This window comes from Corvus brachyrhynchos, unplaced genomic scaffold (genome assembly GCF_000691975.1).
Source record: "Corvus brachyrhynchos isolate BGI_N302 unplaced genomic scaffold, ASM69197v1 scaffold409, whole genome shotgun sequence".
Lineage (NCBI taxonomy): Eukaryota > Metazoa > Chordata > Aves > Passeriformes > Corvidae > Corvus > Corvus brachyrhynchos.
The window spans coordinates 717542-732802 of NW_008246059.1; the positions used below are offsets into that span (position 1 = coordinate 717542).

Genomic DNA, 15261 nt, shown 5'->3' on the forward strand with positions numbered 1-15261 from the left:
AAACTCTGGAAATTATATACTCGTTCATGTCTTATGAATATTAGGAGGAAAATGCAGACAGTTAATCGTGTCTTCTGTCTTAAACTGCATTGTTTAGTGAATTAGTATTTCTTTCCACTGGTGTTTTTAGGACTCATAATTGCCCTTCTCAAAAATCCCTCTGAATCCCTGAGGTTCTCTTTATAAATTAAAAAAAACAATTAACTCTTACAGAACCCTGAAATAAAACACAGCATAAAAGACTATTCAGAAATGCCATATCTGGTGACATCAGAATATGGCCTTTGCTCAACAAGTACCATATCTCTTAGCCCTCTGGACTCTTATTTATTTCTCTGGTATCTACAAAGCAACTTCAAAAGGAATATTTCTGTGAGTAAGCACTACTTCGTGCAAAGGAGAGTGGCAGAATTGTTTTAGCATTCAGTTTTGATCAAGGGTTTGCGTGTACAGATTAAATTTCAGGCAAAAGAAACAAAACAGAAGACAAATTTCCATCCTTTGAGCCAGGGAAGGAAGTACTAGCTGAAATCTACAGACATGGATTTCTATGGGAAGCCTGTCAGAGAGAAAGTGCTCAATTTGATAAACTGTTTTTCATAGGCAGCAGAAACGTCTATTTTCAAATACAAAAAAATATGTATATATGACAATTATGCCCCTGTCACTCCTTCTGTCACCCCAGATAAAACAACATTCATGTTCCTGCTTGTGTCCTTGACCCAGGATATCACTTCAGGCTTATTTCAGTAAGGAAATTCAGCACCTAGTGCTGCACTACCAAGATCAACATTTTCAAAGATCATTCACAACGCCAGATAGATTTGAGCCTGGCCCCCTCATTTGCTGTCAGAGAGAACAGCTGGGCCATCTGAAAGGCACAAATGATTGTGAATCATTCAGCTGGTGAAATTTCTCATTATTCCATTTTTCAATATTCCATCAGTTCCATGAAGAAATTAGGGAAACCTCAGAGATACTTGTTTAAATACGTGTCTTCAGCCTAACAAGGGAGCTGGAACACTGTGGCTCGTCAAGAGGCAGCAGTCAAAACTGGCCTCCTGGAAATCAGTTAGGAAAATGTAAGTCATTGGGCTCCGGTAATTGTGAGCTATAAACTTTCAAGAAAACATAGTAGTTCCCTGGAGGGTGAGATTGCAATGTGTGCACATATGTAAACACATTTTAAACCATGGTGATGTTTTTTATATGCTTGATATGTAATAAGTATTGGACACAACCAAGAACAGCTTTGCCTTTGAAGTTGTTTTGAATGCATGATGCAAAATTGTAAATGCAGTTTTTCTTCCATTATACATTCCTTCCAAGCTAAGCTTTTGTAACAAAGCTTGCTTAGTCTGTGTCAAGCCCTTGGGATAGGGCCTCTCTTTGTTACCCTATACGTGAACTGCTGGCCCCCGATGAGTCTGGTGCTTCAAAATCAAATACTCTGCCCAAGATGGGACTGAGAAACAAGGCCTGAAGCCTCAGTTGACTCTGTTTGTGTAGAAAGTTGATGTGGTGCATAATAGAAAGAGATGCATCCCAGTTAAATCCCTTTTTTTCCACAAGTACTAAGCTCTGGAAAAGAGAATACAAACCATGGTCCCACAGAGGAGCAGTACTGATGACTAATAGCTTCAAGACAGGTTAGGGAAGGTTTTGTTGATGCAAAAGTGAATTCATGGGTGATGCTGAACACCTCAGTATAAATTTGTTATATGGCATGCTTGTTTAGAAAAAAATTTTATCACCAAAAATGTCTTCTATTGATGGCATTGTTTGGTGAATTTTTTCAGGCCTAATTGTAAACATTTCATGACTCTTTTCTTTGCATTACCATTTAGGATTTCATATGGGAAGCAAGAATATGAGTGTTACCTGAGGTTAATGGACAGTATACAAGTACTGGAGACTACTCAAAATAATACCAAGAAGAATATTCAAATCATTAATTCTAAAATTGTTAGGGGAAAGCACATTTTTGTTTATTAATACATAGATATAGATATGATGTTTGCTAGATAGTTAGTGAGTACATGGATGAGTAACATGTCATTCCCCTTAGCAATTATCATGAAAGGATACTAAATTACAACGTAATCATTATATCTTTTCCTTTAGCCTCCTCATTAATCATGATGTTGAATTTAAAGTTGTGCTCTACTAGTAATGGAACCCTCCTGTCAATGCTCTTTCACAAATACTATGCCCTGGACTACACTTGGAAATAGAAACTATCTTTATATTGATTTATGCAGTTTCTCATTTCACTTCCTCAAAAGCAGATGTTGTATTCACAGATGGAAGCAAAGCTGGGGCAATATCGTATCTTCAGTGCAAGTTCAGCTCTTCGTCCTTTCTGAATTCTGCAGCTGCTCTGAGCTTTTCAGTCTTCTCTTCAACAATTTCAATGCAGAAAATGCAAGCCTGATTAATTCCATTCGAGAAGACTCAAAATGAAGCATTAATTGCTCACTACTCTGCACTTGTAATAACAAATTTAGGTAGGTAGACTTTGCAATAACAAATGTAGTAAGATTAGGCATTATCTTTCACAGAAATAAGTTACTGAAAAGAGTCTCAAATAATATTTATCCAACAAGTTGGACAATTAGACATATGTAAGTACCAAATGTCTGGATTTTTTTTTCAGTGTTATTTACATGTAAGTGCATCAAGTTCTGAAGAGAGGAAGCCGTCATAATATTCCATCCACAGCTGACTTTTATTTGTACTTGCAAACTGTTAATGAGGATGAATGGCAGACATCTCTTTCTGTAAGGAATCAAAATCTAGAAGAGACAATGTTGCAGCCTATGTACTGCAACCAGAGTGTTATGTCCTAATTTCAGAGCACTCTTTTTCTGTGTATTTAGCACTATATACCACATTTTCTAACATGAAACTATTTCAGGGGGTGGGGAGAAGAGCAAAACAATCTGTATTTCACATTCTGTTCAATAATATATGCTAAACCAGCCTTTATAAACACCGTTTCAGTTCAGCAGAATTTTCAGGGAGTGTGGCATTACTGAAGTTGACTCTGGGAACAGTTTTACTCTGCGAGTTATCATCTTATGCATGTTTTGTATCCTGTAAGTATCCTGTATCAAACACACCCTAACCCATTTTGACAGCAGGGGTGAATCCTGCTATAAAGGCATTATGCTGACCCAGAGAGGCAGGCAACACTTCCTCTAATCTAGATGTCAAGTGAGTGACAGTGGATTATCTGGAGAGGGGTGAGGATAGAAAGTTAGAGACAACTGCTCTAACCAGCAGCAATGACTGCAGATCTTAAGCTGCATTATAGACTAAATGAATCCTTCCCCAAGTCTCTTCTGCAAGCCTCTGCTTTGGTTCAAGCATTTAAATTTTATTAATTAAGGCAGACAAAAAGTGAGAGTGGAATGTACTCAATATTTCTCGTAAAATATGTAGGTTTTTCTTTTGAAACGTCCTAAACAAAATCATTGCAAATTTGCAAAAATTCTCCAGACTGGACACAGTCTAGCCTGGACCTGCTTTCTTGCTCATCACTTCATCTTATTGAGAAGATAGCAAGGCTGCAGCTCATGAGCTTTTCTGAATTGAGAATGAGGAATATACTGAAAGCAAGTGTCATCTGTGAATACAGTTTAGGCAGCTCATTTATAATTTCACTTCAACCAGTTGAAGACAAATTAAAACAATGTAGGATTGCAATTATTTAAAGTGTATTTCTATTTCTTCTATGTTTTAGGGGGTTTTTTTTGCAATACATGACTTTGCCATCTTCAAAAACACTTCCTCAAAAGTAAATTAAGAAATTAGTAGGAAAGGAGCAGTGTGTTATGAATGCCTTTGTTACCTGAATGCAAGAAGTCAGTTCTAGTAGCAGACTAAGTCCTGGTGCATCTATTCGATGCAGGGTTCAGATACAGATACCAAACCCATTGACTGGTGGAAATAGTTGTCAAGGATTAGCTCTGAAGCCAGTGAGAGGAAAAAAACCTAACAGAGCTGAAATGGGAGAATATGTTTTGTTGGAGGAAGTTATGTGGCCACTGGACTCTCTCCAAGAGGCACCGAAATAGCCTGAGCAGAAACAGAGGAAGCGGCTGTGAAAAGTGAGCTCGGGTGGAGTTGGCTGTGATGAACAGTCTGGAGACAGCAACAGCGCCTGAAATTCGGATCGGCATCTGTCTGGTCTGTGCCCAAAGCTTATTGATTCTTCACCTTAACACTGCGGATGGACAGCTGCTCTTTTCACTGGTACAACTAAAAGTTCTCAGCTAGCCCTCCTCATATGACAGCAGGTTTGCCTCTCTCCTGACAAACAGAAGACACTTTTCCTGATGCCAGCACCAACCAGGGGATGATAACTGTCTCTCCTCACCACACACCTGTGCCAGCTGCCTGCTCCCCCTACTCTGTCACGCTAAACATAAGTTGCTTGTCCTGATTTTCCAATCCACTTCCAGCTTGCTCCCCTCTCAATTATAATCTGTAATTTTGTGTTGGAGAATCTAAATACTAACTCTCAGCAGCCCAATATGTCACCCATAGACGAGATTTGAAAACAAGCACTTACTGGCATTTTCCCTTTTGCGAAAAGGCTCCACACAAGCCTCTACAGAAGAACCTATTTTTCCTTTTCGAATCCCTCCATAAAACTCTTGCAAAAGTCCTGGCAAAAGTCAAGCTTCTCAGACACTATGTGTGCTGGCAATTGTGGTTACCATTTTGTTCACTATTTCCACACAGTTTTGCCCATCAAAACCCACCTTCTATCACTTTTCTTGTAGTTTGGCTGAAAATCTGAAGGGAGGGGATAACATGATTTTGGTTTTCTCTGTCGCCCTGTCAAGTTGGATGGTGCCACCTCCTGTATTTCAGAAATCTCAGCACTGTGGCAGCATCATGATTGTTGCAGTCATAACAGTAGCACTAAGGACTGGAGGAGAGAGCAAATGGAATTTAGCGGTCATGGCTTTTCTATCCAGATTTGTCAGAGAAGAAGAAAAAAAAAAGAAAAGAATAAGCGAGAACATTAGTTATTTGTTTAAAGGGCAACAGAAAGGATGTTTTTTGCACAGAGCTGTGGCCATGCCAAATTTCAAGTCTGGATTTCAGAAATATGCCTATTTGAAAAGCAAGATAAAAAGGGACCAGGGCCTCTAAAGTGTTCCTTTGTGTTTTGCCTACGCCTGGCAAGAAAAAATTGAATGCATGCATGTGATAAAACAGCACTCCTAACCCCATTTATGGATTTTTTTCATGGATAAATTCTCCATAAGTCATCCCAAGTCACTAATATCAGCTTAAATCATATCATCTAATTTACTGGGAGAAGGTTCACATTTGAAAACAAAGGAAAGCAAAAGCATTGTTTGGGTAAGTTTAAAAAGTTGCATTAACTGAAACAAAAAACCACTAGACTATGAGCTTTTTATGAGAATTTCCTATTTTGATGTAGATTAAGAAAATGAAGCACTGTATCATCATCTCTCAGGATTTACTTTAGAAGGACTGTGCTAGGAAAGTGTCAGCAGCATTGGAAGCTGAAAAGGAATTCCAGACCAGAATAAACCAAAAACAACTCTTTCTACCAGTTTTTGATTTGTGAAGCTTGTGCCTTTGTCGTAGATCCATATAATCACCATGCACTTTGTTGGACTTGCAATTTGCCTTTTCAAGTTTAAATTTAAAAATAACAGGAAGAGGAAAATCTCTTGCTTTCAGACTGAAATTCAAACTGGAGTACCTTTTTCAAGAGCACAGTTTTATCAAGAACTGATTACATAAATCAGTTTGGAAGGAGGAAGTGGAATTACACTAACAAGTTTAAAAAAATGACAGGAAACCAAGAGGGAAAAGGGTTTCCTATGTTATTTCCTCATGCAGAGTGAAGAACAGCACCAATAGGATGTTTTCTAATGTATCATTTTCCAACTCCCTCAGAATGAAACTTGAACTCTAGTTCAAGCTGTTAGTAGAGGCCACTGGGAGATACCTTTCAGTGCCAAAATATGCACATTCACCTCTCTCTTCAAAGTAACTCCCAGAAAGCTTCTTATTTGCACCCATTTCTAAGGTAGCAACATATTGTTAAATAATACATTTCAAACATGCATATTTATTTTTAAATAAAGGACCATATGACTGTGATTTTAAGATATTTAAGATGCCAGGCACCTGACAGTCTTTATCTAAAAATTTAAATAAGTAGTAAGCCTCTCCAGATCTCTCTGTAGAACCTTCCTGCCCTCAAGCAGGCCAACAATCCCATCCAATTTTGTGTCTTGTCAGACTAAGGGTGCCCTCAATCCCATTATCCAGGTCATTGATAAAGGAATTAAATGGAATGTAGAGTGTCACTGAATAAGATGTGTCAGGACAGTCTTACGACTGGCATCTTCAACAGGAGCCATAAAGAAAACCATGAGACAAAACCAGAGAAATGTGATTCTTGTGCCCTGAAGCCTTAAAAGTAGAAGAATCGTGGAAATCTGACCCTGAACTGTACAAAAGCGTGGCTTGGAGCATCCTGAAAAGAAACATGGATCTTCTCTGAAAGAGTCTGAACTGCCAGTGAGCACAGAAATGACAAAAAAGGCCAGGTCTGGCCTTTATTGATATTCATCAGTGAGTAGGGAGGGGATAAAACCAGGCAGTCTTCCTCCACTAGCATCTGTTTGGGAGCTGCCTGCATTGTCTGTATTTTTTTCTATTTTTTGTGACATTTTGGTTATAAAACACTATTTTCACACTTGAAAAGAATTATGTCCGACGCATCTGGAGACAGAGATGCCATAGATCCCATGCTTCAGCCTACAAGAGCATTAACAGAAGACCAGCAGACAAAATGAAGAAGAAAAGAGAGCCCATCGAGGCACCTCTTTAGCAGCAAGGGTTGAGATAGAAATTTGAACATCAGTTATTCTTCCATAGCAAGCAGAAAAACTGCAGGAGCAACTGTGAAGTGGTCAATAAAGCCCAAGTGACAATTTTAGCAGGGTACTGCTTGGTGTATGAGTGCTGATTACTGAAGGAGCAGTGTCGGAGGTGATGATGGGGTGATGCCTGATTGTGTGTCATTAAGAAAGCTAGTCCATATAGGGCCTCCCTCTTAACAACAAGCATTTAATCCTTCCAATGATCAGTGAATAATGTAACACATGACAGTTCCACAGCCATTTGGGATGGGCAATTACCAGCACCATAGTGTAGACTCTGAGTCTGGACTTAAGATTACAAGTGGAGCATAGCTGGGGGGGAAGAGCAGGAGGTGGCTAACAGCCATGAGATGAATCCTGCAATCAAGGCTATTGCCTAGATACCCACCTGTGATTCATTATTTTCCCAAGTCACCATTTTATTGTGTTTCTCCACCCCATCACCCCATAAACTCTATCTGGGTTTATTGACTGCCAATACAGCTTATTTTCCCCTTTTTCTGGTTATGGGTTTGGCCCAGTGTTCCTTAAGTATTCACTAACAGGCTTCAGAAACCGAATGTGGCCCTTTTTCTGCCAGAAGGCATGGGGCACAAGGGTTGCAAAACCACCTGTCTTGGAAAATATTTTGAAAGCACAAAGTTAAAAATCATTACTGCAGTCAAACTGTTGGAATCTGAAGTCTCCAAGGACAGTAAAGATTGCGAGAATGGGGCGTACTCAAAAAAAATCCCTTAAGAAATAAAGACTTTAGTTCTTAGAGCTTTGTCTGTCTTCCCTTCAAAGGGAAACAAAGATGGCAAGAAAAGTCTCTCTTATCCAGAAGAAATGATCTTAAAGCACTAGAAGAAATTATTTATTTAGATACCTGCTGTGGTCCACTAAAAAGTCTTTGATAAACTGGTATCATTGTTTATTCTGTTATTGCTGATGAAAGCTATTTGATTGTAGCTGTAAAAAATCTCCATAAAATCTTAAATAAAAACCACATGTTGTGGCAGAAGCCTTTTGAAATAAAAAACATTTTAAACATATTTTGAAGACAGCCTAATTCCATTGTTTTCTTTCAAGCTGAAAGGGGAAATACTGCATTGTTCCAAGACTCAAGAGTCCCAGATACACAGTTACCAGTAATTAGGTTCTTGTTATCCCTTATTTCTATCTATACATAAAGCAGAGTGACTATACCCACTAGGAAAAAAATACAAGCAATTATTCTTGATTTTCCATTAACATTGCACTCAGGAACAGTATTATTCACACATATTTTGGTGATTCAGATTATTCTGCTTTGTATTATATAAAGCATCTAGGAGAGGTTGCACAGTGCAAGGTGTTGTCATGACATGAAAAGGGGCTTTCAACAGCTGAAAAATACCTTTTGAGAGCAAATAAAGTGGTCAGATTCACAAGTCAGTATACAAAGAACAGCAACCATGGTTTGCTTCTTCTTGGAAGGAATCCAAAATGTGGTATTTAGTTAAAATCCCACAGTTCTTAATAACCAACATGGTGAATTTGGGGGGACATAAAAACCCACTTTTCTTCATGTGCCATAACCACTGAATGAGGATCCGAGCCAAACTCACTCCTCCGAGAACATTCCCGACAAGCCCCAAGGAAAATTCACCCTCTTATTCTAGGTCAGACGTGCCCATAAATGAAGCCTGGCAAGTACATTCATATTAACATGCACTTAATCATCCAGTTAATGATCCACTTTAAGTATGATCCAGGATAAAGTATCTCCCCTGTATTCAGAGGGAATGTGACTCCTGCATACCCTGCAGGAAACAGAGCATATTTAGTAACACCAGTCTCTTTTAACCTGCCCCAAATTGTGTGCCAGTGTTCTCTCCAGGTACTCACAGCAGTAGGACTACTGTTTGAAGATGCTGAATGACGATAACTTGTGGGCATGTAATGTACACACAACAAAACATAGACTAAATATAGGAGACCCTTGTTAAAAAATTATATACTCACCATATTTATCTTTTATTGTACACCCTTTATTCCCTATTCATTGAGAATGGAAATGACTGCAAAATAACACCTGACAGCCAAACATCTTGTTTTGGCAGTAGAACTAACTAATCAGATGCCTCTGTGTTACTTGTTTTGAAATCTAAAATTAAAATCTTCTAAAATATTAAGAGGAAGGAAAGCAGGGTGTAAGTTTCCATTCCACAGACTTGAGTAACTTATGGTATTGGATCTCATGGTAAAATGTGCTTTAATTTAATAGTATTCAGCTATTATTTGCTGGAGTCTACTATTTAATTTACATTTACATGCATCTCAGGGTTGTCATTAAAACACAATTTTTATACCATGAGTATTATCCTATCCAAAACAACTGTACATATGTAATCTTAATCACGTAGGAATTTCCAAGGACCTAAGTGTATAAGAGGCATTATTACATCATGTGTTTGAAATGCAGATGTATCTGGGATGGACCGCTGTGCTCTAGCTGGTTCAGTAGTTCACAGCAGTATTAATTCTTCCTTCAGATTAATGGATCCAATTCTCAGTAACAGCATGGGCCCTTTATGCTGCTCTGCCAATATAAAGTCAGCCTAAGGGGGATAAAAGTACATAGAAGGGGTAACTTTTGCTGACATGGTGCATGGTGTGTGTGCAGAGCACAGAGCTGAGGAAGTAGGATGAACTAAAATATCCTAGAATATTCTCAGCTCAGATCAGAAACAAGGAAATCTGATGTTGACATCCTCAAAATATGGGCCAACTAAAATAAACCTAAAAGTGAAAAAGAACTGTGAACTGGCCTGCTGGAGTTCACTGGTAATTTCAAGGATGCAAGCAAGGGTGCAAGGTGCAATTGTCCCAATGGACACCGTGACTGTCACGACTGCCAGTCTTGCTCTTGCAAGAAGTGATCACGAGTGTGGTTCTTGAAAGATTCACACCAAGCCTGACTGTTTGTTCAAAGCTGACACAAATCATCAGCCCAAATATATCATCAACTGAATAAATTACAGCCAGAAAAAAACCAGCATTTTTTCACTCACTTCTAGTAGAAGTCCACCTTCTTGTACAGCAGTCTTGTTAGATATATTGTCTTCTTTTGTTGTTTGGCCAACTTGCTTCTTAAAGTGCTTTTCTTGAATGGCTGTTGGAAAGAGTTATCATCAATTTAGAAAGCATAACGATTAGGGTCACGACTAAAACTCTTGTTTAGGCATTTAACATGCATTGAATTTAATTGGTAGTTACTGTCTTTGTGGTCTGGATCTCAGTTACTGACAACTTTCTTTTCCTTTTTTTTCTTCTTGTGCTGGAGATAGATACATATTTTGCAGTCCAGATGTTTTTTATGTGAAATATCTATCACATTTTTTATTGAACATATTTTTTCCATTAGTCTACTCTACATAAAGCAGCAACCAAAACCCACAGGAAAGAAACAAAAGAAAGTTAGCAAGTTGTTTTGTTTATAAAAATATGTATTATGACAATACGGAGAAATGTCTATATAGCTCAGAAGAAAAGGGAGTGAAATAAGTTTCTTCTTTTCAGCGCTGATGTCCTTGACATCAGATTATTTTTGGTCTCACTTTACCCTGTTCATTTTACAAGTTTCAGCCTGACTGTATGATTCAAGGGAATGTTCTTAAAATGTTTTAGTTTTACACAGAGTTTTAAAGTTTGTTTTTAGCAGGTCATTTTCTCCATTAAATTCATGAATAGCTCTCATTATAGATTAAAATTCCATATACTTTTCTAACAATAGCAGAAAAAAGCTTATTCCTGAATCAGCTTTCATGGAAAACTCAGCTGGTGAGTGCTCTTCCTTCACATTGCTTGATCTCAAATATCTTTGAATCCTCAAATTCTTCCTATCAATATATCCTACAGAAATATCACTGAAATACAATACCATCTGTGGGGATAATGAAAGAATTTCTGAGAAGGCTGGCACCACTTCATAATTGGGCTGAGCATCATCTAGGCAGTATGACAGGAACCTGTCTTTATCACTTGGTCAGTAAAAATTAAGTCAGCTTCACTCCTACTGCCCCATTCCAGAGAAGGGTCATACAAATATCCTGGTAGCACATAGAGATTCAGTTTTCTGGTTTTTCTCCTTTTCACAGAGAGAATGAGAGAGGAGAGCATCCCAGTGATATTGTCTGGGACATTTGATACACATTTTCCCTTCGAGCCAAAGGGGAGCAGGAACTGCCACAGCCAAAGATGGTTAATAAAACAAAAAACACCCCTCTGAAAGAAAAAGCCAAACCCACACCAAAAAAACCAACAAAACCAAAAATCCCCAACAAAAACCCAACCAAGAAAAAAAACCTCCCCCCAAATAAGGGTTGAGATGGGCAGGAATAGTTTGTACCAAACCAGAACAAGAAGAGGAGGCAGGCAGTGAGTCTCTAAAGCTCCTGAGTCTGCGCAAGAGCTTCTTATCTATTTAACAGCCTAGTAAGGGATGTTTGCAAGACATATCAGCATTTTGCAACAAATGATGGAAACTCAGAACCACGCAAACTGAGTATTTGTGGTGGTTTTTAGCTTACATTGTAAATATTTGCTGAAAGTGATAATGTCGGTCATTACCCCAAAGCAATTATCTCAAATGTATAATTAGATGTAATAAATCCCTCCCCTGGGCATGGGAAAATACATCAGGAAAATCCCAAGCTGCTTAAACAGATCCCTACCCATATTTTCCAGCCAAAACAATTTTGGGATTTCAGACTTTTAAGCTAGGCTGCTGTGAGTAGAATATACAGATTCTTAAATCTGGATTTTCATTTTGGTGTACCTTTAAAGCAATTGGAACCAGTTGTTTTTTTTCCCCCTGATCAGCTAGGCCTTCTGCTAGGCCTGTCTATAAGAACAAACATAGAATCATAGGCTCATTTAGTTTGAAAAGGTCCTTTGAGATCATCAAATCCAACCACTAACTCAGCACTGCCAAGTCCACCACTAAACCATGTCCCTAAGTGCCACATCACATGTCGTTTAAATACCTTGTGACAAAAATTTTTAAAAGCCCAGCCCCTATTCCAATGGCCTCTTCCAGAGTTTCCCTCCTCAGAAAAGATGTTTTTGTAATTACTGACATGGTGGTTTGCGGTCTTTGTGCAGGTTAAAGGACAGACAGGGAGGGGTGAGAGGAAACGAAGGTTTATTTCTTTGATGCGCTCTTTTGGTGTTGCGAAAATTCCATCCGTTCGAAATTCATCGTTAGTGGAAACTATTATTTTACTCAGCTGAGCGGGCCAGAGCTCCCTGCCTGCTTGTTAGCCTTCAGGCTCATACAAACACAGCAGCAGAAGCACAAGAGATGTTTGTTCTGCAACTCGTCTGGCTACTATAAATTCCTTCTCCAAATGGAAAGTATTTTAATGTTATTTTGCCAGTTAGAGTTACCCATATGTTAGGCCACACACATCCGTTTCAGAGCATGTGCTACTCACTGGCTCGACTGCAAGGAGACCCACTGCACCATCAGAGAAAGATGAATAACACCATTGCTCCAAGAAGCAAATGCTCCTCAGAGATTGGAACGTTTGCTCCTTGCACCTGAGGCAGCAGAGCGGTCCCTCACTGCTCACTCTCCTTCTGCCTCCCCGCACTGGAAATACTTGATTAATCCACCCACAGCTGGGCTGGTACTGCAGTGACACCTCAGAAGAGAGGTGCTGGTGATAGCCTGTCACCTGGAGAAAGCAGAACAAGACAGGCAGAAAACCACACAGATCCCTGAAAGAAATTATGAGGAGGAGGAAAAGCAAGACATGACAGGCAGATGAGGGAAACTTGCAAGATGTTATCTGACTAGGCAGAAAAACAGAGAAAAGAAAACAGAACAGTCTAACAATACGCCTGTCACCACCAAGAATCATGAGAGAGAACAGGACAGCAATCATTGGTTATGATGGGTGGCTTGACAGAAAAGGCCCTGATGCCAAGACAGCTGTGATCAAGCTTACACATCTCATAAAATGGCGTTCCTCTGGAGCAACAGCGAAGCCTATGATGGGGAAAAAAACCGAGAGCTTGAGGAAGGCAGGAGTACTGTCTCTGGTAGGCAGGGAGGAGCAAATAGCGGAAAGCCGAAAAATAAAAACCAGCAAAGGATGACTCAGTGACCTGAGGGGGAAACAGGCTGCTGGAGTTCCCATATATCAAGAATGGGGCAAGAGAAAAGCTGATATTGCGGGCATTCTAATGAATGCTGCTGGCTGTAAAAAAAAATGGAGAGTTGTATCTTTATGGAGCTTTGACTACTTTCTATGGGAGAGGCAACCCTTTTGATGGTCAGCATAGAGCACTCACCTACCGGGCTCAAAACTGGCAAACAGAAGAGAGGGGAAGTGGTAACACCAGAGATGTTTTTCTGAGCACAGTGTATCGAGCCTGCACTTCCAGAACATGAAATAAAACAGAAGATGGAGCTGTTCTGCCAAAGAAGATGAATGAGCATATTGATACCATAGAATGATAAATACCAGAGATACATGTACCAGGGCTGACAGTTTTGCGAGGTCGTGCGATCTAGTGAGCACGGTGCAATCCCATGCAACATTAAAAGCCAACACGTCTGGAAACGCTGGGTCCTACAAAGGACAACACTGTGGAAATATACAGGGCAAGGGGAAAGGGGGCTAGGAAGAGCAAGAGGGGGAGAAAAAGTGAAATAAAATGGCCTATGCAATTTCCTGGAGGAAAGGTCAAAGATCTGAGGACATCGTTTCAGTCTCTAATCTGAAAGCAGTGAAAGGAGTGGAAACAAAAAAAAATAATGTAGAGTTAGAATTGACAGTTAATTAATGGAGAAAAATGTCCACAGAGGAGACTATAACAGATAGTGCTGTTGAGCCTTTCACATCTGCACTGTCTCTGCTCAGAACAATGTAAAAACCTGAGATCTCTTTTGAGCCTCCAGTTCTGATACAAGCATTTCTATCTGCATTTGCAAACTCCTTGGCTTGAAAAACCAAATCTGGAATATCGTAAAGAAGAGAAAAGCTGCCTAACACAGTCTACAGAAGCATTATAAAACCAGCCGTTCCCTTTCCCCCAGAAATAACAGAACATTTATTCATTGCAGGATACTCTTTACTTCAAAGGGATGGAGATTTCAGGACTCTCATAAAACCATAGTTTTTAAACCCATGGGATTACATTCTCTGGAGTGTTTCTGTACCTCATCCTGCACAAGCACAACATTCATTCTTCAGAAAATAATCAGCAAAATTACCTCCTGAGTGAGGGTGTGTAACAAACTAATGAGGGGGCAAACTGTACCCCAGCTGCCCCAAGTGCCTGCATCCAGCAACAGCACAGGCAAGAAATGAGCAGTGAAGGGATGCTGCTTCTGAACTGAACACCTTGCCTGGGTTCTTTTCAGATGTAAGAAGGGACCATACCGTCCTCATCAGATTCAAGTTGGTGAATCAGTTTCAAGCCCATCTACAAGGACTACCAGTGCTCTCCAATGATGCCCAGGGTATCATTTCTTGAAACGGGCAGATGAAAATACCCGAATCGAGATTGCAGGTTCAGAGACAGTTTTAAGCACGCAAATGTTATGTTTGGTAACTGTTACTCGAAAGGAAGTGAGAACAGGGTCTCTCTTCCTGGATCTTCTAGCTGCAGGAAGAATCAGCTCTGCGTGTTACTCTGAATAATAAGAAAACAAAACAAATTGACTCGGAAACACTCGGTATGAGCAATTCTGCTTCACAAACCTAGAGTCATGAATTGAAATGGTCTGTTTCCTCTGGCTCTGTTACAGAGAACACCAAGTGACAATTAGGATGGGGGTCATTAGATGCACACTGAAATTAAAAAATACACAGCATAAGGAGCAGTTATTATACATTGCCAAACAACATGAAAGGGACATTTGCACTCTGAAAGGCCACAACACACAGGTTGTACAAATGCTTTGGTAAAGAAATCAGCACCAAAATGCATAAAAGCTGAATAAAAGCTGGATGGTGCTTGGTCCTGTTGCGGAGGCTACCAGAACACCAGATGAAATTATGCTAGCAGTAATGCAGTTTTTCTTCCCAACTTAGCGGTTTTCTCAGTCTGCTTCTTCTTAAGAGATGCTTTGAAATCCGACTTCCCTTTGAAGTTTCTCGAGTACAGCATGACATTTATTTAAGGTACAAACCGAACTGTTTGCTTTCCAGATCCCATCCGCTCTTTCTTCCCGAACCACCGTTCCCCTTTCCCAGCGAGCCTCATCCATTTTCCCCCGCGCGAGAGCGGCATCAAAGAGATGCCACCACCGCGCTGCCCTCCTCTCCCCACAGACGTGCGCGGG

General features: G+C 39.8%; 1 protein-coding gene and 1 long non-coding RNA gene across 2 annotated transcripts in view; one reads left to right on the forward strand and one right to left on the reverse strand.

Moving 5' to 3' along the window:
• The window catches only part of LOC108449624, a 32444-nt gene extending 24514 nt beyond the window's left edge, over window positions 1-7930 (forward strand). Inside the window, exon 3 of the long non-coding RNA XR_001865859.1 lies at window positions 2304-7930. This is a non-coding gene — a long non-coding RNA (uncharacterized LOC108449624). The remainder of the gene's footprint in view (window positions 1-2303) is intronic.
• Window positions 1-15261, reverse strand: part of AHRR (aryl-hydrocarbon receptor repressor) — a 63497-nt gene that overhangs the window by 16048 nt on the left and 32188 nt on the right. Inside the window, exon 3 of the mRNA XM_008642680.2 lies at window positions 9977-10077. Coding sequence (XP_008640902.1) covers window positions 9977-10077 — 101 coding nt within the window. The remainder of the gene's footprint in view (window positions 1-9976; window positions 10078-15261) is intronic.